Here is a 26,060-nt window from a genome sequence, read left to right on the forward strand (position 1 = left end):
ACCTCTTTGATCAAGTGTATATTTGAACAAAAATCATATAAATCTTCTGTTAGTAGTTTGGGAATGATTGGTGGACAGTGAAAGTACAGGAATCTGTAACAGATGGAGGAAATAAATGATTAATTGTTGTTTATAGCAGTAGTACCCAACTGCAGAATCGCAGCACTGCAACTTTCGACCCTAAACTTTCAGCTCCCTCCACATCTGTTTTGGAAACCACAGCCACATTCACGGCTCTCATGAGTGCGGGAGTAAACTGCAGATCTACTACACTGCTCTTATTAGATGAGAGAAAGCATTTTTAACAGAGGAACTATTTGTATTTATGGTAAAATGTCAGTACCAGAGTGTACTTTGGTACTGCAGGCTGCAGTTAAGCATGCAAAGGTGTTAATTATCCCTGATTAGCTGCTCATTCACACAGTTCGACTCTCCATCTTCCAGCCAACGCTCAACCACGCCACAGATGTAGTGTTTTATATCACAATCAAATAGGCTGAATCTCAAATTGCTTCCTAATCCCTATGTAGTGCATGGTGTACTGCATCATATGTTGAATAGAAAGACCAACTTTTAGAGCACTATTTGTGTGCAGAAGCCATAGTGTCCTGACCCATGCTGTGTGCGATGTAGGGAGTAGGGGAGCCTCTTGGCTACTATGTAACATTATATCCAAAACAGAGAGTGTATTTCTGGCAGCCCAGGTCTGAGAGTGCAGGTACTGCAGCTGTGCACTTAGACCCTTCTCATTTATGGAGACACTAGAAATTTTAAGACATGAACAAAACTGGGACCTTATTTGAATGATTGTGCAGACTACGGGATACGAGGACTATTTTGAGGGTGTTAAGGGGAGGGAGGAAGAAGCTTTTATAAATAAGTATGTATTTATTACAGGTCTTCCAAGAAATGTGGAAGGCTCCAGAAAAGGCTGTGGAGCAGCTGGTGAAGGAGCTGGACCTGGGGCTTGTCAGCGACAGAGAAAAGCTCCTAAAAATCTGCCAGAAGGTGGTGGACACTCATCCTGAACAGGTGTGACCACTCAACTGTCCGAACTTGCTTTTCTGATATACCTCTTCTTTCTTAGGTCAATGCAGCTAACAACTAATGGAATTATCATGAATTAGCCATTAGCGTGATGCTCTTTCTAGACCTGTTTTAGGTCATTTAATCTTGTGAAACTGTCTCATTTTACTGTTTGTTATTAAACAGTCATATGTAGAAGTTTGTGTGCCCCTGGTCAAATACATATATTTGGTTAGTTTATTTCAGTGCCTTATTTAAGTTTTCTGGAATTGATGCGTTAATTTATTTCACGTGGAAAATCAACAAAACGTAATCTGTCATACGTAAAGTAAGATAAAATTACTTAGGTTAAAAATGTCTAGAGTTGAGTTGAATGTTCTTCAAATCAGAAATATTTGACATTTTGCCAAGATTTAAGATGTTCTCACATGCCAGGATATGATTTATTGCAGTGTTTATCCATACTTTTGTCTATTTTTATGGATAAAACACTGTTAGTTATATGGTTAGCTACATTCCAGTCCTAAACTAAAGAAGTAAACTTCAGACACCAAATATGTCTTATCTGTATTATATGTCATATCTTATCAATAAATTTGGGGTAAATTGGGGTTGGAGGCAATTATGTAAAGTTGATTTTACTGCCGAACTATTCCTTTAAAATATGTAAATGAGGTGTGAAACAGTGATGTCACTCTCCTCTTTCTGCACTGCTGCGAGGTTTATATTGTCGTGACTGTTGTGTCTGTGTTTCTGTTCACAGGTTCAGGTTATCAGAGCAGGTAATAAAAAGGTTCTGAATAAGCTGATGGGTGCTGTGCAGAAGGAGACCAAAGGCCGAGCAGATCCGGTCCAAGTGAGGTCCATCCTGGAGGAAATGACATCATGATACCTACCCAGAGTGCCTGAACACAGCCAACGTGAATCAAACCGGTTCTGAATTCACAGTTAACAGTCAGTTCTCCAGAAACTAGCATTCAGGGTTTTTGGCTTTAAAAGTCCAAGAGATTATTTGCTAGAGCAGGATTTGTCACTAAGCTGGAAAAATCTTATATTATATATATATTTTTATTTTTATTTTGATTTAGCTTTTGTTTGACCAGGGAGATACCACAGAGATTAGAAATCTCTTTTCCAAAAAGGCAGGGCACACAAAATGTTAAAAATGCTAAAACATGGCACAAACAACAAAATACAATTAAGTAAATTTAACAAGTAAACAAAATAAATAAAAATACGTGAGAATTTTCTAGTAGTAACTCTCCCTTTAAAGGTGAATTCCATTGATTGGTCAAAATTGACCAGTGCTCCGTTAAAGCGAAACTTGCCAAATCAGAATTGTTCACAGTGGTGGTGATAGGAAACAGACCTCCACCTCTAAAAGCTCCCTCACAGAAAGTTATTACATGAAATGGTTATGAATACACTGATGTGTGAGACACTGTTTTACTATAGTTTTGAAAAAGTTTTGGTATAAATTGTGTTTAAAAGGGCCATTCATGGTGGAGGAGTACATGTAAGACATTGTAAGGCAAAATAGTCCTCAAATAAAACACATTATTTCAAATTTATATTATTTTACCATCACCATTACATATAAAGACTCAGAAAACACATGTAGTTTCACTGGTGGTTTTGAAAGGAAAATAAACAACAAACCACTCTGAATGACTTACATCTCAACCACTGACTTATGCAGAATTTACAAAAAAAAACAAAAAACAGTGGAATTCCCCTTTATCTCTTCTTCTAAAGGATGGACCATGCTTGGGGCTTAAGTTATTTGGCTAACTAAAATACATACATACATACATCATCATCTAAACCACTTATCCTTCTGGGTCACGGTGGGGTGCTGGAGCCTATCCCAGCTGTCATTGGGCGGAAGGCAGGATACACCCTGGACAGGTCGCCAGTCCATCGCAGGGCAGACAGACAGACATACACAATCACACCTAGGGGCAATTTTACCCACGCAGACACGGGGAGAACAGGCAAACTCCACACAGAAATGACCCTGGTCACCCGGCCGGGAACCGAACCCAGGCCATTCTTGCTGTGAGGCGACAGCACTACCCACTGCGCCACCGTGCCCTCTAACTAAAATAATCTTGCTTTATTAAATATCCCTCTGGTCCCCAGCTAAAGCAACACACGTTGGTGTTTTCTTGCTCTAACACTATATTCAAGTTATGAAGAACTTATGCTATTTGAAAATTAAATATATTGGAATATGTTAATATATTTCAAAATATAAAGGAAATGTAATGTATTCTATTTTTGAATGGGGCAGCAGGGAAACCACAACTGTGCATGGCTATTAGTCTGAATAAAGTGCTTTTTGTGAGCATGAAACTATCTTAAAAAGCCAAAAATAAATGATTCAAATAAGGCTCAATACACCTCACTTCTTTTACTTACAGATGTATTAATGTGGTTTGGACTTACTTGCAGCCAATAATTAAGAGGTACTGAAGCTATGAGCCCATGCTATATGTTTTGTTGTGCATTGCGAATGTGCTAAATGGCACACTGTTAGCTGTATTCCCCTGAACTTGTCATTTAATTTAATCTGTTTTGTTATCACTGTTTTGTATTCATTTGTAAAGATGTCACTTCATTGTTGGTGCAGAAATGATTGTACTGATATCTAAATGCAGATAAACTGAAGCGTTTTCATGCACTAGCATGTCTTTTGTTTGTGTGTTGCTTAGCGAACCCCATCATCAGGCTTTTCTCTCCCAGCTCATGTGAAAGAGGAGCAATTAACATCGGCCTTCAAGCCCTGAAGCCATCAGAAGAAGATAATTAACTCCTGGCCATTTAGCACATCTGTAATGAGGCCAATTACAGAATTAGATTACATGAGCTAGCGTTAGCCACAGTAGGGCTAGCTGTGTTTCCGAGCATGCTGACCCACCATTTAGCAAAAAGTCATATTTCTGTCAAATTTAAATTTAATATATAAAAATCTAGAAAAATGTACTAAAGTACAGACACAATTCATGCTTCAAGTTGCTGCTACTGCTTTTAGCTATGCTAGCGTACTTTTGTCCATGTTAATAGGCAACAGTGTGTAATACAGGCAGTTTGCACCATGCTAATTGGAAGGTTATTTTTTCCTTAACTTAGATATTATTTTGGAAGATATACAGTCTATACAGCCCATATATGGAAACTAAACTGCAAATACAGCCTGTTATGAAGTCATTGTTTTTGTAGTGTCACAAAAAACAACACATTTACAAGTATCCATTTATTCAGCCTACAACAGTAGAGCCACGTCCATTCAGCCTACATTGGTTTAGCTCTGTCCTCTTTCACTGGAGTCATAAGGAGTGTTTCAGGCTGGATGCTTGAACAGAGCTCATTTACATACATCAGTCTTAAAGGTTGACATATGTAATGAGGGCTGATTTATGACTGTTTTTGGTATATAAAAAAAAGAAAAACATTGTAAGTGAACCTAAAGGGGGAGACAAAATACAAGAAAAATGCAGGATATGGGCCCAAACCTTCACTTAAGCATAATTTATCTCGTAAGTCCAGTGTTAAAACTCAAGAAACATCATACATTGGGAACTTAATGTCACCAAACTATTGCTTTAATATTCACTGTCAGTTCACTGAGCCAAACTCAAGTATCTATGCCCAAGACAAACACTGAGAGAGGATGATGGAGTTCAGGTTTACTGAAATGTTATTCAAAGCTGAACTTACTATACATTCAGTTGACTCTGATACAATAAGAGCTTTTGTAGCAGCAGAATATGGACAGTTGAATATGGATTAAGTTTCTACTTGACAAATCATTTGCTGAATTAACCTTAGTAATATCTTAGTGCTTTAACAAAAAAAAGTTTCACCTACACAGTTTGCATAACAATTAGTTTTAAGGCCTTGATTATGCAGCATTTGTTATAAAAAAGAAACCTGAGCCAATATAGACACACAATTACACTGAAATTGCCAGATGTACGTTTTTACCCCAAAACGTAATGTCTCATTTATAGTTCATTATGCGTCTAATTAAGCATGCTGGCCTTTCTCCATGCCTACCAGAACACTGCCCACTTACACTACCTCGGATAGAGGCTAGGGTATAAGTGAGTAGCTGCTGCCCTCATGTGGCCAATAACCAGAAGTGCACCACATTCATAATAATAAATGTGGCTTTTGTGTTAATTAAACATGTGCTACTCCACATAAGTATCAGTGACACTGAATATAGATATTTATTAGACTCAAAATTGCTTCACATTACAAATAACTTGGGAAAACAAAGATAATAAAAGTGTAAAAATTATGAGAAAACTGCATCTGAAGAATGAAATGGAAAAGTGTCCAGCTGAATAAGGCTTACATGTGGCTTTAATGTCCCTAGCTGCAGTCTACTAAAGCAACATTCATTTAAAGGGTCCATACACTATTTTTTTCCTCCACTTATAACGTTGTGTTTATGAACCACCGTAATTAATTTTTACATGACCATTTTGCAATCTCTCTTCATCTATGCTGTGTGTTACTGTACCCTTAAGACTGATAAGGATCACTCTAAGACAGGCATCAAATTCAAAATAGGCACATATTTTCAAAAAACAATAACATTTCTAAGTTTCAACATTTAATATGTTGTCTTTTTGTACTATTTCCAATTAAATATAAGGTATTTGAATTTAATGATTTGCACATCATTAAATTCTGTTTTTAATGGAGTTGTAGATTTAGAGTTTAATTAAAAAAACAAAAACATTATTTATAAAATGCTACAAAAATGCACATTTTCATGTCCCTAACAAAACAGTTTTATTGCATAGGCGGAGCCCTATTTTGGCCACGCCCCTGCATTTTAAAGCAGAGATTATTTTGATGTAAATGTGTCCAAAAGTCAAAACTGTGTTTGCTAGTCATGTACTGGTTATACTCAAAATTAGCTAAAATTGTCACTACCAAATCAGTCACTACTGGAATATTTAGGAAGTATTATGATCATTTTAGCAGTGACAAACGAAGGTTCGATCATTTATTTTTATAATAAACATAATTAAGGTTATAGGGTCAAAGCGAAAGGATTTTGAATCAAAGTCAGTTAAAAGTCCGAAATGGGTTTTGAACTCTGCATTTGGAAAAATTTGTTAGAATGTTCCCTACATGTAAATGAGCTTTGCTCTGATTGGCTATCTGGTATTGTGCCTCCTTTAATAGGCAGTACAGGCTGAAATGTTCTTTTCAACTTCAGCATAAATGTGTGGGGCTAAACTGTAGTAGGCTGAGTGGGTGGGTATATGTAAATACACTGGTTTTCATGACATCACAAAAACAATGAATTTAAAAGAGGTGGTTTTTGCAGTTTAGTTTCCATATTTGGACTGTGTGTACTGGGGACTGAATGGTCACTTTTGAAACTGGTTCTGTGTTGTAATGCAGCAGTGAGTAAGTTACTGATGTGAGCTTCTGAGAGAAATGTTTTCTAATAAACAAATCTGATCTACAAATTAAATTTTGACTTTTTTGACAAACTCTAACAAATACACATTCAATTTGACTTTTACTTCTTGAAGCTGATTGTACAATAATGATCAGTTGCACATTAAAAGCTAAAACGTCTCTGTGTAGACAGTGTTCAGAGTGGCTGTATGAGCTCTGTAATAAGGCTGCCATTAGAGAACTCGTAGGAAAAACTGCTTTTGTTGTGGTGCTGCAGTGCTGGATGTTGTTTTTTGCGTCCAGTGCAGGAGGAGGCCTAATTCTGAACAAAAGACTCTTAGTGGACTATTGTGGTCAAATTAGGCCACCTCTGTCCATCTGCAAACATTTTCAGTGCAAGTGAGCAAGGACTACCAGAAAGGTCAGGCCTGACGCACTTTATGTTACACAGATATCTGTATTGATCTCAACACTATGATTTTACTATGTTTACATCATCAAATCTGAGACTTTAGCATGAATACAGTTAGAGCTGTAGTTTGGCCAAAAATCCAATTGCCTCCGCTTTCCCCTCTGATCCACAATATAGCTGATCAGCCAAGACATGTTTCTGGAGTTGGCTTCTTTAGTTTCAGCAGTGGCACTAAATGGCTAAAGTAGCTAACAAGTAAGGGAAGCTTATATGCCAACAATTAGCATGGTGCTACCTAAATCATTAAATCATCATAAACCATGTGGAGTCAAGTAATCTTAAAAAAAGTAATTTTTGTCACATTTAAATCAAATTTATAAAACAAAATAAATTTTCTCCATGCTTATAGTGCATCATACAGGCGGTTTGCACCATGCCAGGTGGCAGGTAACTGTACTTTGTTACTATACTTAGGTTTTAACAGATTTGTAATTAGGTATTACTAAAATTAAATACTCAGTACTGAAAATTGACTACTCTTTCAGTCAATTAGTTTTCCAAGACAAAAATCATATGCTTTACTCCTTGCATTTTAATTTAGACCAAGAACTTGTTACCAATCTCAAACGTCAGAATTCATTCTCAGTTAAGTTCTTGTGAATTTGAACGTATGTGTTTAAATTAGACATGCTAATTTGTGCTTGTGCAATAATTGGTCTCACAGATATACATACCTAGATGCCGCCTTGTCTGTTGTTCTCTGAGGTGATACGTCTGCGCGTCCGCCATGTTGAAGCGGTCAAGATCCGCTTGTGAACAAATTCACTTGTACTGAGAGATGATACATTCTCAGGATTAATTTGGCCACAACTTCCTTATTACTGAATCGAGTTTCACCAAATTTGTTTTGTTATAATCCTCTGACATACATTAGGCTGCACGGACTGCTCCTGGTAGCTTTTATTATGTTAATTAGCCGTCTGGACCAGCAGAAATGTATTCAGTCTGCACCTGACGTTAAAAACCCAGTTTAGCGCGAGCTCCGGTAGAAATATGATCTCACAATCAGCAAATCCATAAATGTGTAATTCACTTCTAATCTTAACACACATAAAAATAAATTAAACCCCCCAAACACAATAAGAAGGACGAAGCTTAGGCTAGTTTCCTATTCGCCAGCGTCTTGTTCGAGTTGTCCCGTTCCACTTTTCTGGTGCCTGAAGCTGCATTATTTAAGGTGGAACGGGAAAATTCGAACAAGAAGCTGGCAAATACTTCAGGTTCGTGCATGAAGGTGCTAATGTTAATCTATTATGAATATCTGCACAGATTAAGGATTGCTATAACTTACCTAGCTACAATGCATTGTAAATAAATGACTACTACATAAAATTAAGACCCCCTGAATAGACTATTAAATAAAATAACCTTAACATAAACCAGAGGGAAAACACATCACATCAACAGGCTCCTTGTGCATCACCAACCTCACGACCATATCCACACATAAGCATCACACAAACATGAGCGTGGATCGCTGGGTCCTCTCCGTTATATAATCATATCCCGCTGAGTGCAATATTCTTAGAATACTATAATTTTAGACGGTATCTTTATAAAACTGCCGCTCTGTAACGGTATTGAAGGCAGTCCAGCAGCGATGTTGACCGCCCCAAAACCGACGGCGCCTTTGACGTGCCTGGCTGGACCCGACGGGGCATCTAGGTATGTATATCTATGATTGGTCTGCACACAACACACCACCAAACAAAGAAAATTTTTCATATATTTGTTAAAACATTTTCTTTCTAATTTGATGTACCTGAGTATGTTTTCATTTAAATACTTTTTTTTACTCAGGTATATTTTTGTATCATTAAAAGATATTTTGTGATGTTTTAGTCAACCAATACATGAACGAATCTAGTGCATTTTCTGCACTCAAAATTATACAGGAGGTTGTGCTGTTCAAGTTACAAGCTGAAAACTGGTCTGTGTTTTTCTTACAAGCTTGACTTAGATACTGTATTGCGCCTTGCTTAAACAGCAGTCTGCCCTGAAACATTCCTCACAACTTCAGCGTGAATGTGTGGAGCTGAACTGCTGAAGGCCAAGTAGATGTGAACAAGTTGGTTTCTGTGACAAAAACATTGATGTCCTCACTGCTTAAATTTAAGGGAAGGGGGAAAACTGTATAATTGTATTTTGGCCAAACTATCACTTTGAAAAATATTACACTGAATACAGTGAATATACATACACAGGAAAAATGTAAGAGGACAAGAAGTCTTTATTCAAAAAGGCTTTTTGCACGCTTCAGATGCCCCACAAATAAAGAATTCATCAAACGCAGCATTACCTGAACTTACAGCAGGGCTTCATAGCACATACATTCAATCAGATCACCTTAAGGGTCATTTTTACAGATTAAACAAATACATCTCAATAGGTTGTCCTTTATTTATTTTTGCTCCCAAAACACTTAGAGAAAATGCTGTATCTGCATGTTATTGTTAGTGATTTCTGTGGAACTGTCCTTATTGTAGTCCTGTAAAAATATACCTGATATTTTTAAAAACCCATATAAATATCTTTGGATTGAACATATACAGTGTGGCTTGATCTCTGAAGGCTGGTCAGCGTTTGGTATGAATGAGGAAATATATGAAATATTTGTGGTATACTTTATCTAAATGAAGTCTAAATGATGAGATATAGGACGAATTAGCATAATGCTAACTGCCCCTACCAGATTTCATTCAATTTTATTATTGTAGATAAAGTATTCCTAAATTCCAGATAGGAATCAAGGCATTCTCAGTGATGGTAAAGAGCACCTGTGCTGTTTTATAGTATCTCTGATTCTCAATATGAAAATAACTCAACCTGTCATATCCAGTAGGTTGATCCCAACATTGTGAACCTTCACATACATAGAAACTAAATATGATTTGAAATGAACTGCACACTCCAAATGTATGTACAGTATTTTCATAAACTGAGCTCTTTGTTAGACTGAATAGGATTTTTGCCCACTCTCACAACAGAAGCTATAAATGCATTTGTGGACAGGTCAACTGTACCAATATCTTTCTACAACAGGTCTAAAGATGTTCTAATTGTATTGCACATTACAATAACCTGCTCTATGATTTCGCACCATTTATATACAAACTTACCACAAACTGAATATGCTGTTCTGTCTCCTTCCTGCTGTTTCTCCTGTGCCTAACACCGCTAATGTGCTATCCCTAACAGTCGTAGCTAAAAAGACACGAGAAATACACAAACACAACTCTTAAGTACAACTTCTGTGAAAAAAATATGGCAATATAATCTCTCTAGAAAACTGTTTAAATACCCTTCCCCATTGAAAAAATAAGCACAACTAATGATTACGATATGTGTACTACTGTGCTAAATTCACATAATTTCCTAAAACAAATAACATGCACGTGTAAGGTACTCAGAAAGGCTTAAATAAGAATGATGAGTGCTGTTTTGCATTAGAAAACTAATGGCAATGTGATGTTGTTAGTTTGTATATTTGATCCGACTCTGTATACAGACTTATAAGTAAGTGCCTCTTATTACATTACAATGTTCTTAACACATTTGCTGATTTTGTCACTGCTAGTTAGGCTAGTTCAAGCCATGCTAACTGGCCTTTGTTGTCAATTTACAGTCTGCAAAGGAACTCTGAGTCTAAGCAAGTTTTCTCTGTGGGAAAATGAATGGCATTTGTTGTCCTGCTCTGTGTCGACGTGTACATTTTTCTTCCAAATGTCTCTGGTTGTTTAGCAATCAAAAATCTAAAAATTGCTAAACGCAAGCTAACACTTACACATGCAAAAAATCGGTTGGACTGCGTGTCAGATGAGTAGCATAATGGAGAGTACCCCTTCAGGACAGCAAATGACTTAAAATTACAACTTCTACTACTAGATGCTGATGCAGACTTATCACCTTCTACAGGACTTTTCTCCTGAATGAACAAGCCTACCTGTTATTTTGTCAGAGGAATATGTTTTCACTGTCTCTGTAACTAACAACAGATTTGTTTAGTGATAAAAGGTGTGCTGTTTCTGCCTTCTCGGTCACATCCTTGGAAATGCACTCAGGCTCAGGCAGTCGTGACATACGTACTCACAAATATGTGCAAAACTTTTACATTATATTCTGTTAAAACATAAAATCAGCATTTCACTGTATCATTGGTCTGTATTGTTTCTCTGTCTTTACGTGACAAAATAGAATGAATACCCAAATAGTGATTTCAGTATTTGAATACTGGCATCTCAAATGTTTAACCGAATATTTGAGTAGTCGTACATATCACTATTTAATGATCTCATAATACAAAGAATCCAGAGACATTCAGGGGGAAAACGTACATACGGTGAAATGTATCAATTTTGGAAAGTTTCTGTTTCCCACAGTACAAGATAGCAGTGATTTTCAAAACATTTTCCAATAGTATTAAATGACACATAAATTTACAGGTTTGTTCACTGTTAATGATTGAAATGCTCACTGGCAGTGCTAGCTCCCACTGCTTCCTCTGTGTGATATTAACTCATCGTATTGACTTCAGAAATGGTCAACTGAACCAGTGAATATCTGCAGCATTGTAGATGAGAGAAAGAAGGCACTACTTTCTGTAATAAGGCCGAATGAGGATACAAAAGGCATGAGCTGTGTACATTTAAACTGGCTGGACGCTACAATCGTGTCTTCTGCTGTGTTCTGGACAACCGCCACCAGCCTGAAACTTCTCATCTTTCAGTCTTTGGTGTTTGCCTGGAGCTGGAATTCCAGCACTGTTGACCAGTATTGTGTTTCCAGCCAATGTGGGCCAACATGTCTCTTTCACTGTGATGCGAAACTCTTTGCAACATTTCTCCATACCAATAAGGCTGGTGAAAAATAGAGTTTGGTTAATTCTGAAAGCTGACAAAGCTGAAAACTGACATTACGTGTCTGAAAACATAAAAAAAAGAACAGCAATCGGTTTAAGAGGTATCTTCTTCATCTAGTAGTACTGAGAGTTTAAGATAAAGAAAAAAGTCAGATTTAAGAATAAAAAAAAAATGAAATGGCTGGCAGCTCTACTCCTCCATGGTATGATGGGAAAGAATTGAGTGTTCCTGTGCGATAGCCGCCAGCTCTTTGAGGAACTCTGTGAAAATGACTGTGGCATACACCTCTGAACGGTTTGGAGGGACCACAATCTTGGGCTGGACAGGTGGGTTCTTCAGGGTCCTGCTTGCAGCAGAACTTGAGAACCGCTCCGTATTGTGAGGGCTGTTTGAGCCTGGAAGCAAATCTACATCAGGACAGAGATTTGCCAAAGATTAATCAATTTGTTCAATTAGTGAAAAAATGGACTGTGCACTTCTAAATTTCTGCATAATTCAGAGGCTTAGATGTAAACAAAGTCACTCAGAGTGGTTTAATGTGAAATGGTTAATTTGTAGAAAAACATACCGACTCTGATTTCTTTACATTGATGGTGACAGGAACACAACACCATTTTATTTACTATCCAAAACCACCAGTGATGTATGTTTTAGATCTTCTCAAAACTATCATAAAACAATGAGGTGAATGTCTGGTTCCTATCACCACCACTGTGAATAATTCTGACTAAGTTTCTATAGAACATCACAACCAATGACTCATGATGAAATTTTAAGAAATTATTTATCATCATTAATCATAACAATTAAGAGCATTAAGAGTTTAATTACTCTTAAAAATCATGCTTATTTTCCTTCTTGATTGTCTCCTAATTGTTTTCTTATGTTTGCCCGCATAAATGTATTTTTTAATGGGTGAAAAAAACCTGCATGATCTGCATAGTACAGAACTAACAAAGTAGAAATGTCCAGAAGTAAAACAGGCGTAACATTAAAGCCTTTTTCTTCAGTCCCGGGGACTTTTAGAGGAAAATATTCAAGCTGTTTTGCAATGAGAAAAAAACATAAACACAGCTTTTATTTTCCTTTTTTTAGTGCAGAGAGATGTGTTTTTATCTTATTTATCATCTTATTGTGAGAATTTCTGTGGAAAAAGTTATTGCTCCCATCTGATTATTCAGAAAACAGCACACTAAACCACTGTATTCTGATGGAGACAAATAAATTAAAAGAATAGGACAAAAACATAAAATATTACCAGTCTACTTTGCCTTTCAACCTAAAAATATAGTGCCAAAGGACCTGGTAAAGTTTAAAATCTTTCAAAATTTAATTCAGTGGTTAAGATGTCAATATAGCCATCCTCCACCAGCTGTAACAGTCCAAATGAACTCTGGAAGACATAGGAATCAAGCTTCACGGGTTCTTGAATAAAAAGCTCAGAGTATACCTCAAAATTTCTGTTCTGAATGTTTATTTAGAGGGCTGCAATATTGATCAGGGCTATCTACCAGTGTGACCAGTCCCCTTGGTCCAGTCACGCTAGTAGGTGGTCTAGACTTTTGCACTTGATTGTATTATGTGTAGATGACAGATCCTGACCTCTGAGCGAACTCTCTCTGGCCAGTAGGCACTGCTGTGCAGCTGTGAGGAGCTCGGGGAAGTCCTTCCTTGTGGCTGCAAGCTGTTCTATCTGGTTCTTCAGAGAAGCGAGCACCTACAAAAAGTGAAAATGCATAAAAGAGAAGGATTACAATCCTTCTGGCAGTTTAAACGTTGTTCGTTTTCATCCAGCAATTGAATTCATTGCAAGTCAAAGGGAACAAATCTTTATCGGCTGACAGACATGAATGAGGCTTAAACATCTTTCATCAGCCCAATCAGAAGCTTCTTTATGAGTCATTCATAAAGCAGAAGCAGGCGTGAGCTTTAAACGTGGCCTGTGCACCAGACACTGTTGCAGAACATCATTCCGCTTTCATCTCCTCTCCTCTCCTCTGATGTGTGTGTGCCACTGTATCATTTGATTTTCTTGTTTACAAACTGTGCTGTGCTGTTAATTATGTATGACAGGCAGACACAGCTCTCAGAAACACTGTTAAACCAGCTCAGGTTCCAGCGGAGAGGGATGAGCTTGTTTCTGCATGTTTTTGGGTGGTTTTTCTTTGTGGGATTTCTAACAGCTTTCAGTGACAACACATTCAGTGTCAGTCATTACAGAGGATTACACTAGGGGTGGGTGATACAGAGCCAATTTGGGATCCCAGTTAGCCTCTTTATTGCACTGATAAGAGATCTATGGTTTGTACCGAATTGCAGTACCTGGTACAGCGAACGGACGCTGGGTTGGAAGACCATGTTGGTGTTGAGCAGGAAAGAGCGCAGCAGGGGCTGAGGATATGCAGCTAACTGTGCCAGAATACCTGTTAGCAACAGGTTCACATGGAGAGAGTTATCCAGCATGTTCTCCAGCCGAGAGAGCAACACGCTCACAAATGGACCTGAAACAACACACAAACACAATAAACAGTATGCCAAGACCACCTTTGTGAAGTCCAGGACAAGTCAAAATCGGTTGTCTGGGCACTCACACAGACAGAGCACAAGGGCCTTTTGCTCTCAGACTGTATATGTGTATAATATATATTTTTTTACATGGCCATTTAAGATCTGTTTCAGTAAGACGAAGCTCCATCTCGCCCCGGGAATAGAGCCTGTAGGTCGGCTAGAGTTGCATGAGCTTCATCTTTCTTAGGTGCCCCTTCTAGTGCAGTACCGTCCCACTTGTGGAAAGTTCCCCTCAGTAACTCCAAACTGTCTCCGATCACTACAATACTGGAAATCCCACTGAAAGCACCGATTATGTCTCTTCAAGAAAGCGACACATTGCGTAACTGCATAATTTTAAACATCAATCAAACACTAAGGGGCACCAATATCCTATTAAACCAAGTTATAAAAATCTAAGATTTATGCCAAGGTCTGTAGAGCTCATAAACAGAGTTATAGCTCCATTTATAGCAATTGCATAGCACAGTGGAAAATGTTGCAGCAGGGGTTTAAATCCCTGCTTGGGCAATAAAGATGCAGTCACACTGGACTGTCACCTTACTGTTTTCTTTGTCAAGGTGAACTTGAGTACAGGCAGTACTGATGTGAAGTGGTTTTGAAGAGAACATGTTGTTTGGTAAACGGTTAATGTTAGCTGGTTAACTAGATTTTATGGTGACCAAGAAGCAGTTTCTCAGGTTAGTTTACTTTGGAAAAAATACACTACTGTTCACCTTTGTTTTCTGTTGGCTGACACTTCCAAGGTTCATGAAGGAAAATTAAACACTAATGAAAGAGAATTTTGTTTTTGCGTTCCTGTGTCCTTCCCTTTTTAAGTGAATTGGCTTTTTCACTAGGCAGATTTTACCTGTGTTCAGCAGGTCCAAGGTGTAACGCTAGCAGTTTAGGATTTCTTGGGGAAAAACTATTGGTTTCCTCTAAAACATGATTACATTGTCTCTCTTGGCAATATGGTGTCTTATTTTGCATAATGTGCATTAAACAGAGCATAAAATAACATCTAAAGATGCAGAAATGAGCCTGTATCTCACCTGTAAAAGGTATGGCATGGTTCCTACTGCCACTGCGAGGTTTGTTCCCAAACGGCGAGGGGATTTTCTCTGCTTCAGGGGTTTCTGCTGAGAACGAGCTGAAGTCTACTTCATCCTCCTCTTCCTCCATCGCCACTACTGGACTCCTCAAAGCTTTGTCTGATTTTGTTGGACTGCCTGCTTCTACCACCAGAGTCTGAATTAGTTCCTCATACTGAATGACTAGGTCATCTCCTTCTGGACACCTGGACTCCATCACCTGGAACCCATCTTTCTCTTTGGAGTGGTTCTCCATGTCTGTCGACATCTTGGAGATGCTTAAACCATTACACATTTGAGGTTTCATGTCAGGAGAACCAGACTCGGAATTCTGAGTACTGGGATTACTTAATGGTTTTCCTGGCTTTTCTACAGCTGGTTGGGTGTTAACCTGGTTGAGTTTAACTTTAGCAGAGTCCTGAGCATCCTTTTGGGCCACCAGATTGTAGACCATAACATCGTTTTGGAATTCTGACTCCTCAATGTAGGAGCCCTTAACAATCATGACTGCCGTCCTCCGCAATTCCTGGATGTGTTTTGGGGGCTCCTCCGGGATCACCACAGGAATGACTTGTTCTTCTTCCGGTTGTGCTTGTGCAGGACACGCATCATAGCTATCATCCCACTCCAGTTCCAGTACATTGGCAGTAGTGAGGTCATTAAGGGTCTGTGGGTTCACCCGAGACTGACCTTGTGGGTGTTTTGATGCCCTCTGGGTGGCAGTGGAGGGACAAACCCGACTCCCTTCTTCCAGCGTACTTGGCTGGTACTCGTCTGGAGGCGGGTTTTCACCATCATAAGGGGCGGACCAAACCCGGCATGCCCGCATGCAGCTGCTAATGCCATTTCGAGCATCATACAGATAGTGCAGGTAACTTACATCCAGGTAAATCTCTGAGCCAATCACACAAGAGTGGCCGGAGTCATCTTCTTCTGACAACGACTGCTTGGTTTCTGCGAAATCAATGGGAATTTACATAAAATGTAACAACAATAACTAATATATATATCATTTACATTACTTTTTAACCTCTTGAACCCTGAGCGTCCGTATGTTGGTACACACTTCAATTTCTCACTCTCAGAACCACAGGACTAGTTTAATAGTAAATAGTGAATAATTCATAGTAGATACTGAATAATTCATAGTAGATACTAAATGATTTATATTTGTTACAAAATAATTTATAGTAGATACTGCATTGTTTATATTTGTTACTAAATAATTCATAGTAGATACAGAATAATTCATAGTAGTTATAGAATAATTCACAATAGTTACTCAATAATTCATAGTAAGTACCAAATAATTAATAGTAGTTACGGAATAATATATAGTAATCAATGAATAATTCAAAGCACGAGCAGAATAATTAACAGTAGCTGCTGAAAAATTCATAGTAACTACTCGATAATATACAGTAGTTACTGAACATTTTGTAGTAAAAACGAAATAATTCATAATAGTTACTGAATAATAAGTATGTGTGTAACTTCTACACTGTTATTTTGTTTGTATAAATTATTCTTGATTGTGGCTTGGTTGTTTCTATAATTATTATATGACAGTTAAAGGGTTCCATTCTCGATTAAACTATAAATGTACACTAAATATTATGGTATCTACAAATAAGTCAAAAGCAGGCTTCATAGTTCTGATGTGGTCACTGAGCTCTGCATGTGGGAAACACTGTGGTCATTCAGAAGAAAAGGTGGTGAAAATGTTCCTGTCACTGCAATGTGCAGAAAACACAGCGTGAAATTAGAGAACAAAGAGAACAGCAGAGCTTCTGTAATCTGAGGCAAATTTGATCCTAATTTATTCTGTCGAGTCTCACTAATCACCACTGCATGACTCTGAGAAAAAGACTAAAACAATGGATTTTATGTCAGCCTGTCTCAGTTCACAGTACATCCTAAAACCTGAACAACTTCATGTAAAAGGTTTTACTGGTTACACTAGAATTAATGTCCAGCAATAAACTCTAATAAAATTAATATTTATCATGAAATACTAATAAAATTATTTTATGGTATGAAGTGCTAATAAAATTCTAATAAAATGAATTTCTAGAATGAGGCTCTTATCCGGTATTAATTTATAATACAATTAATATCCAGACAAAGTTATAATGAAATTACTATTTCACAGTGAAGTTACAATGAAATTAATATAATGAAGCTAATATAATAAAATTATAATAAGACTAATATCTTGAATTACGTTACAATATAAATCTTAAGGCAGATAATTATTCAGGCAGAACATTACAGCAGATTATTAATCCTTACTAACCTCTTCATGCTCCCAAGAAACTTAGAATACTCAATAAACCATAAATACCTTCTTGTGATTTGGTTGTAACATTTAAACCCACATTTTAGATATTATGGAATAAAATAAGAAAAAGATTAACATGAACTGCGATTCTGTAATAAGTGATTTTGAAATGTAGAGTGGTGTACATTACCCATCATTCCTGAGTGGGGTCCACTGGTGCCCTTTGACCAGAGGATAGAGTCCAGTTGTCTGAGAGGTGGAGGGACGATCTCTGGAGAGCAGCAGAACGGGGTGAGGGCCAGGATTTTAGCGGCCGAGACGGAGTAACAGTCTCTCTCCTTCAGCACCTGCCGCTGACTCCGCATCATGTGATTACAGGGGATCAGATACCTGCCAAAAAGAATACCGTCCAGTAAAAGTTTGGTAACCTTTACAGTGGCATCAGCGCTTCAACAATCAGTACCTATAGTGCCTACACAAATAAGAGCACTTCTACTCTTCTACTGCAGGGATAATTCATTTAAATATAGTCATATGCAAAAGTTTGAACACTCCCTCGCCAACTTACATCTTGTTGATTTTCTATGTGAAATTAAGGTAACACATCCTCTATAGAGAACACACTTAAATATTTACATTTTGCAAGAACATTTACTGCACAATTTCCATTTGCTGAATAAAAACCTAACATATAAAATATGCCATGACTTCAGTATAACTTTTTGCACAGGCCCCATGTTTGTGTTTGTGTTTTCTGACTTGGACTTGTCTTCTATTGGTAAGGTAGGCCCTGAGTTTTAATTTACTTTTGCTGAGACTGTGCTAGTACTAATCTTCCAAGTTCACTCTCATCACTCCACTGCTGCGTTCCCTTCATTAACTTCCTATAGCTAACTGCATCAGATTTAAGACCCTGATGCTTGCCTGCAAAGCCAAAAATGTACCTGTACCAGCCCCTCCCTACCCATGGCGACGGTCAAAACTCAATCCGTACCTCAAGCCTTTCAAGCTTCAAGTCTGGCTTAGCTTAACCCACCATCCTTCAAGAAGCAGAACAAACCTCCACTCGCTGTCTGAACAGCAAACTCCCTTGCTATCTTCAAACGCTGAATAAAGACCCATCTCTTTGTGAAGCAGTTAAATTAACACTAATCTAGGACTAATTGAAATGTGTTGTATTGCACTTATGCTACGTCTTAATTCTGTAGTTCATATCTTTCTTTCTAGGTACCAGCACTAACTTTTGTTTCTGGCAGTGTCTTAGCTGAAGGGTACTCTGGACTCTAACTTAATTGTACTAGCTCGGATACATTCTGTTAGTGGTCAGCAAAGCACTTTTGTAAGTTGCTCTGGTGTCTGCTACATGCCGTAAATGTAAATGTAATTATGATTTATTTTTTCCAATATGTGAAATTCAGCAAATTAACAGTAACTGTGCATTAAAATTCTCACTTCAAAATCATCACATGGAATTTGTGTATACAGGCAAACTAAGCTAATTATGTTGGCTTACATTTGCTATTTTTTCTTTAAGCAAAGCTTTAGGTTTAATGAAAATTGAAAACAGCTAAAGAACACAATAGCTATTGGCTAAAAGTGCTTAGCCAGACAGGTAAATGTTTCCTCAGGTTGGCTAAATTAGATACTTATTTAGGCTGTGTTCAGTCCACAAAAAATCCGCATTTGAACTATAAGGAATCTACCTGTCACAAGGTTTGCGAAGTGGAGGACTGGAGTTGATCTTTATGGGTATGAAGTTCAAAACCACATCATAAATCACACTAAACAGAAACTGAAACTTGGTAATAGCATTGTAGAAATGGTATATATGGACCACTGAGTTCTAACTAGAGTCACACAGTAAAAACTATTCCAAGAAACAATGTATTCAGACCTCAGATACTTATAAGGACTTTGTTGTGATCTATTAAAACCTAAAGCATAAATTGAGATAGTAAGCAGCTAAATATATACAAAATCATCATTTACAGGGTACTTTCTATTTGTAGGTGGCTGCAAACCCTAACCCCTAAATTTATACTTGTGAAAATAATTGTTACAATTTTTGAGAATTCATACTTTTTTGAATTCTTTTAAAGTGAAGTTTGGAGATTTAGATTTATCATAAGTTTGATCTTTAAATAAAAAAAAAACATTATTTTTAAAAATTGCTGTCCCAGCTTTAGTACATAGGCAGAGCCTTATTTTAGCCACGCCCTTGCAGTTTAGAGCAGAAAGTGAGACTGCATCCCTGTCATTCATGGCCTCATGGTGAGCAGTTAGACCTTTAGAAGTAAATATTTTCCAAAGTCTGATAACCAGAGTGTAACATTAAGTCTATCTCCACCACTGTAAAGAAATCTTGATGGTGAACCACTTTGTATCAAGCCACTCAGAATGACTTTGTTTACATCTCAACCACGGAATTGTGCAGAAATTGTTAACAATTGGTGAAATTTCAATGTGTACGGGAAAATACTTACTTTAGGATGAGCTGAAGCATGACATCCTCACAGTAAAGGCTGATCAGAGTGTGAAAAAGACCCAAAGAGACCGTTCCCAACTGAAACATCAGAAAAATGTAAGTGTTTTTAGGCTTAATCTGAGTCTGCGGAGACGGCAAACAAATAATAAGGTATAAAGGTGCATATTATATATATAATTATTATTAGTAAATAAAGACAAATCGTTGCTGCTGTTATAAAAAAAATATAAAACAGTACCATTTTACAATAAGACTACCCTTATAATACCCTTATGAATGAGTTCAGTATTAGGCAAACAACAAGTCACTGTTGCTCTTTTTATTTATGTGTTGTGGTTAATACAAATTATTTTAAAGTGTTTATGAACTAATTAATAAGCATTAATAAACTCATTTCAAACAATTTATAACCCTTCATTGGGGTAATGTTGTTTTGAAATGATGTCTAAAAACCTCACATCTCCAAAACAGCCAATTTACAGGAGATAATGAAGCTTCTTAACTTTATTATTAAAAAAGAAACCAAAAATTGATTTAATTGATTTATTTTTACTGAATATTTCACACAGTGTAAAGGCCAGCCTGTGTTTCCTTATGACAGCAATGACAGTCAAACAGTACTGAATGCTAGCTACCTGGAAAGGTGTGTTGATGCGGCTGACCAACGTGTCCAGGATGTGCACGCTGTCATAGCGATGGAGGAGGATGAAGCTGAGGAAGGTGTGCAGCAGGGCAGGTTCAGTCACACTCCGCAGGAATAGGTCCAGATATGCTGTCGTGGTCATCACTTCCTCTACAGTAAGCTAAATAAACAACAAATACAACTAAATACAGCTGTTCTACCCAACACATCAGAACAAACTACGTCTATCCGCATACAACATACAACAGAAATACATTAAGAAAAGAAATTTTCATTTAAAAAAATGTTATTCTAAACAATGTGAGGAAAATATATTCCACCTTAAACTTGTGAAACAGCGCACACTCACTTTATGCAGTGCAGGTGCTAAAACAGGCACCAGAAAACCGTTGCAGATGTAACCAACCAGCTGATTTCTAATAGACGGATGAGCTACCTGCATAAAAAAACAGCATATAAACACATTACATCTGTGCAATTTACCTTTAAAAACGTAAAATAGGGGTTATATTGTACATTTGCGTATTTGTATAATGACTGTATAACTGAGAATATTCTTGGAACATAAAGTACTATCAAAACAACACACAAACACACAAAATCAACTCAGTACATTCCACCATTAAGTATTACATAAAGTTAAAAGCAGTCTACAACTGCATTAAACTTTTAAATGTTATAAGCCAACTTAAAGTTTGTTCACAAACTATACCCTTCTAGTTTTGATTCATATTCTCAGAGGTCAAACTATTGACTTTGGTAAGCTTCTGTCAACTTCTGCTTCTGTTAAGTCAACTACATTAGTCTGTTATTAGCTGTTATTAGCTGTGCTGTTTTGTCTTTACCTGCATGACGGCATTACAGAATTCGAGTGAGTTGAGGAACTGGACGAGAGCAGGCACCTGCTGCCAGTCCTCTCTGTTCAAACAGTGCCAGTCTTCACTGGGCACCTCCAGCTTAGTGGGCAAAGACGAGTACAGACCACTCAGACCTGTGGCTAACACCTGTAGGAAGGAAAAAAATACACATTATTACTAAAAAATAAAGTTAAACACAATTAAAAATAAATGCAATGTGACAAAATACATCAATGTTAAGCAAATTATTTATTTTAATATCAATACCACTCACAATAAACAACTCTTTTGCCAATTAATGTAGCTTGTCAACAGTAGGTTATGGTTGCCAAGCAAAAAATGGTCAAAAGAATAGGTTTTTAGTTGTTCTTAATAAGCTGGCACATTTATACAGAATTTAGCTGTGTGCAGTGATCTGCACGTACCCTGAGTGGCTTAGCCAATCAGATCTTATTTATTTTATATGGCTTTTTGATAGACATTTCCCTTAGAGGCAAGACAAGTCAGAACAGTCAAGAAAAGGGTGTGCATGATGTGTGTACACACTGTACAGATGAGACTGACACCTGAATCATCACAAGTTTTAATGCAGTTAAATCCCCTAATGCCATTATATAACACCACCCAAGCATGCCATGCAAGTTTTGGCTTGACTGTACCTGTGCAAATGCTCACATCAGTCTGTGTCTGCATCCTATGTCCAAATGTATACACTTCTGATGAGTGAATTCAGCTACTTTAATGTCACCCTGTATGTGTTCAGCTGTTTAGATCCATTCAACCCATTCACTGAGGACTTGCTCGCAGGTGCCCTCAGGTGTTTTGCAGTTATGTTTTTTGATATATCATGACCCCTGGTTCCTATCTCCACCACTATCAAAGCACTCTACATGACTTTGTTAGAAAAAAAATAAACCAGTGCAATTCCCCTTTAACATTACATAGTCATTATAATTATCCCCACCCAGTGTTCTGTGCTTCCAGAGGGAAACTCCTAGAAATTGATATGCAAATGAGGTAAAAACTCAAAAGAGCAGTGACCCCCCCTTTGATCTTATTATGGACAGTAAAGGTCCTCTGCACTTATGTAGTAAAAGTCACTTTTTCAACACCAAAATAGTATTTGCAACAGCACAACACGTTAGTAAATCTGACCCACTGTGTGCTATAATTAATATTGGATTATATGTCTTATCAGATCCTGCACAAATGTACATATTCACCTAGAGGTGGGTGATATGGCAAAATATTTTCATGGTATTCAAGATATTTTCACAGTACACAATATGCATCACAATATTTAGTTTTTTAAAGAATAAATAAGTTGTAACAGACAAAGCAGAACCTGTAGTGCCACATATAAAAAATACTATAATAATAATAGAAAAAAAAATAAGAAGAATAAATGATAAAATAACTACAATGACATTTTATCTCACGTTTAACAAACTGCACTGCACTAAATCTAATTAAATAGGCCTAAGGCTTAACTTTGTAATGAAATATGTAGCTAGTCAGCATTCGGTACTGATGACATACACATATGCTCAGAAAAGTGTATTGTGACCTAATTTACCACGTCAATGATAACAATCTTTCTTTTCCTCGTAGTTAAAGCCATATTTTTTTATTTGGGATCATTAATATGGGTGCTCACCAAGACTAATTCTTCATATTGGGAACCCACTTAGCAAAATAAAGCAGATTCTGATTCTGATACAGTGTGATTTCTGTCTATGAAAAAGCAGAACATTTCTGACTAATGTGCAGTAGGTGGGATTGAATGTATAATTAATCTACAGCATCATGATCTGCAAAATGAGCAGTACAACGGCTGCCAGCATAAAATATCAAACAGTGACCAGTCACATACTGGTTATGAACCCTAAACAAGAGGCTGTTTATGATTCATTTATAACAGGTTTGTTTCTCACGTAAGCCTGTACAGCCAGTTCCAGCATGTTTGTTTTGCATTGTTAAACAATAATGTGTAATTCGATACACAGCCAACATGTCTGATTTGTTCAGCATTATCATTCTGTTTTTAAGATGAGCCTGTTCACTTAACAGGCCAAACTCCCTCTCTCTCTCTCCAACTGCTGAATAACAACATTAATGCATTTAAACAAGTGCGTTAAACAAAGTCATGCGTTAAACTGCATTCAGTTTCTGGTTTGAGATCAGCATTTTGAGTAGAAATTAAGAAATGAGTAAAAAGTGAGAAATTAAAAATGAGCAGTCTGAGATATGTTAAGAGGAAATTTAAATATATTTATCTTCTTTGTTAGCTGTTAAAATAAATGAACAACAACCTTAAAAAAAATGTATAATAAATTTAAAAAAATATGTATTCAAGAATTATGTAAAATTCTAGCTAGTCACCAGCTACCTACTCTGCATACAGCGACCACTTTTACACATTATCGCTGAATTGAAAAAGATTCATCTTAACTTTTTATATTAGTTATTTAAGAATTTGGTTTTGAATCTGAGTCTAATTTAATAACACTTAACCAGGTCTATTTTAATAGAGTTTTCAGCAATGATGATGATTATGGTGATGATGCTTCAAAGGTGATAATCACTGTGTTGGGAAAGAGAACTGGCCAATAACTACAGGATAAATTTTACTTTAAACAGCTCCCTAAATAATATTAAATAATATTATTTTATTCACTTTTACAATTAAAATAGTGGATTATTATGGAGAATTAATAAGTTTGGTTATTGTCGCGTTAACTCATCAAGGTCCCAGTTTGTGACACACCATCTGAGGAAAATATGACAGGTTTTTGAAAAGATTAACAGCTCATACTCAGCACTAAAAGTGGTATATCATAATATAGAGATCACACTACACATTACATTATTACTCTATGTAAGGCTCTACGTCCTAAAAGGAAATCAAGTCAGCAAATCTTTAAAGGGCCCATATCATGAAAAAATTAATTTTCCTTAGAAATCATGGAAAACAGCCCATTTCGAATTAATACAGGGAGATTCACTCGAAAGAGGCCCCAAATATTCTGTATTAACTCTCGCTAGGGCGAAGCAATCTGAACGAAACAAATGTGCAATGTGCTCCTCAGTATATGGAGCTTCGAACAAGCTGGGATGCCCCTGCGTCGGAGCGATGAGGTAGGTGCCGGACAGCCGCGGCGACGTTTAACCCCTGTTTGCAACTTCCAGGTGCATACCCCCATACCCCTTCATGTGTCTGGCAGAAAACGGAGATCACTTCCAGCATCGCATGCAATACAATCGATTACACATACGTTAAGGTATGTAGCGTATTTTTTTGGTTCAGATTGCTTCATCGGGAGTTACAACAAAATATTCGGGGCCTCTTTCAAGTGAATCTCCCTGTATTTTTTGTACATACATACTACACACACTGTCCAAACATACTATCGTACAGCGAGTGCATACATATTTCAAACAGCATGCATATTCAAATAACATGTATACTGCTCAAACTTTACAAATAACATGCATTATGCAAATGTACAACACAAAGACACCACATCGCCTCCTAAACTTCCTGTAGTGTATTACAATCTGTCAGAATGACTGTGTCGATCATATGAACATTATAGAGCACTAAAGAGCGCTAAACGGCTTCATCAGGCTTTTCCCATGATTGACGACTAACCATTGCAGGCCTACATAATACAAGGCAAAACCAGGCAGCACTTACCGGACAGAAGTAAGTATTCTCAGCGATATGTTTGGCCACCACGTGGTTTTCGGCAGACAGTGCCATGATGAGAAGCAGGGCATCTCTGGCCTGCTGCCCCACAGCGCCCTCTCTGTGGATGAAGGGGATCAGCAGAGAGAAGATGAGGAAGTTAGCAGCACCCTGATCCTCACTGGTGTGGAAGAACAGCTCCAGGACTGAGGGATCTTTGGACAGGACACAGCACAGCTGGTTCAGGAGCAGGACCAGCTCAGCCTCCACACTGCCCGCTGTGCCAGGTGTGCAGGACTGCACGATACAGACAAAACATATAATTGCGATTATATTGCTATAAACTGTGACAGCAATATGCCTTGCAAAATATATACATAATTGTGAACCCTTGATGTGAGACAGTTAATGATTGGCTTGCAAAATGTTGACTAAAATAATTGATATTTTCTTGCTGGTGTATGAAAACCTTACTTCATTTTTTTGTATTATTTATTCACACATTTTGAAAACTCCAGCTGCCCTTTACACAATTTCATGACAGAATTTACGGAACCTCAAAGCAGCATGCATATGGCGATGTGGCAGAGTTCTCTGTTAAAATGAATTGGATATGGCAAAGCCAAGTTATAGTGGACGCATATTGTTAGTGTACCATTGGTGAGTTAAAGCTTAATCTGA

The 26,060-nt window shown here is 37.4% G+C and overlaps 2 protein-coding genes across 3 annotated transcripts in view; one reads left to right on the forward strand and one right to left on the reverse strand.

Moving 5' to 3' along the window:
• The window catches only part of gatb (glutamyl-tRNA(Gln) amidotransferase, subunit B), a 26,997-nt gene extending 24,527 nt beyond the window's left edge, over positions 1-2,470 (forward strand). The window contains exons 12-13 of the mRNA XM_036583821.1: positions 898-1,032; positions 1,790-2,470. Coding sequence (XP_036439714.1) covers positions 898-1,032; positions 1,790-1,915 — 261 coding nt within the window. The 3' untranslated portion in view covers positions 1,916-2,470. The remainder of the gene's footprint in view (positions 1-897; positions 1,033-1,789) is intronic.
• A 6,667-nt stretch (positions 2,471-9,137) lies between these two features.
• Positions 9,138-26,060, reverse strand: part of fam160a1a (family with sequence similarity 160 member A1a) — a 47,827-nt gene continuing 30,904 nt past the window's right edge. For both annotated transcript variants that reach the window (XM_036583827.1, XM_036583826.1), the window contains 10 exons: positions 25,389-25,676; positions 21,680-21,838; positions 21,184-21,270; positions 20,827-20,994; positions 20,190-20,269; positions 17,897-18,096; positions 15,387-16,379; positions 14,107-14,285; positions 13,387-13,501; positions 9,138-12,191 (listed from right to left, as the gene is read on the reverse strand). In XM_036583827.1, coding sequence (XP_036439720.1) covers positions 11,974-12,191; positions 13,387-13,501; positions 14,107-14,285; positions 15,387-16,379; positions 17,897-18,096; positions 20,190-20,269; positions 20,827-20,994; positions 21,184-21,270; positions 21,680-21,838; positions 25,389-25,676 — 2,487 coding nt within the window. In that variant the 3' untranslated portion in view covers positions 9,138-11,973. The remainder of the gene's footprint in view (positions 12,192-13,386; positions 13,502-14,106; positions 14,286-15,386; positions 16,380-17,896; positions 18,097-20,189; positions 20,270-20,826; positions 20,995-21,183; positions 21,271-21,679; positions 21,839-25,388; positions 25,677-26,060) is intronic.

This window comes from Colossoma macropomum, unplaced genomic scaffold (assembly GCF_904425465.1).
Source record: "Colossoma macropomum unplaced genomic scaffold, Colossoma_macropomum, whole genome shotgun sequence".
Lineage (NCBI taxonomy): Eukaryota > Metazoa > Chordata > Actinopteri > Characiformes > Serrasalmidae > Colossoma > Colossoma macropomum.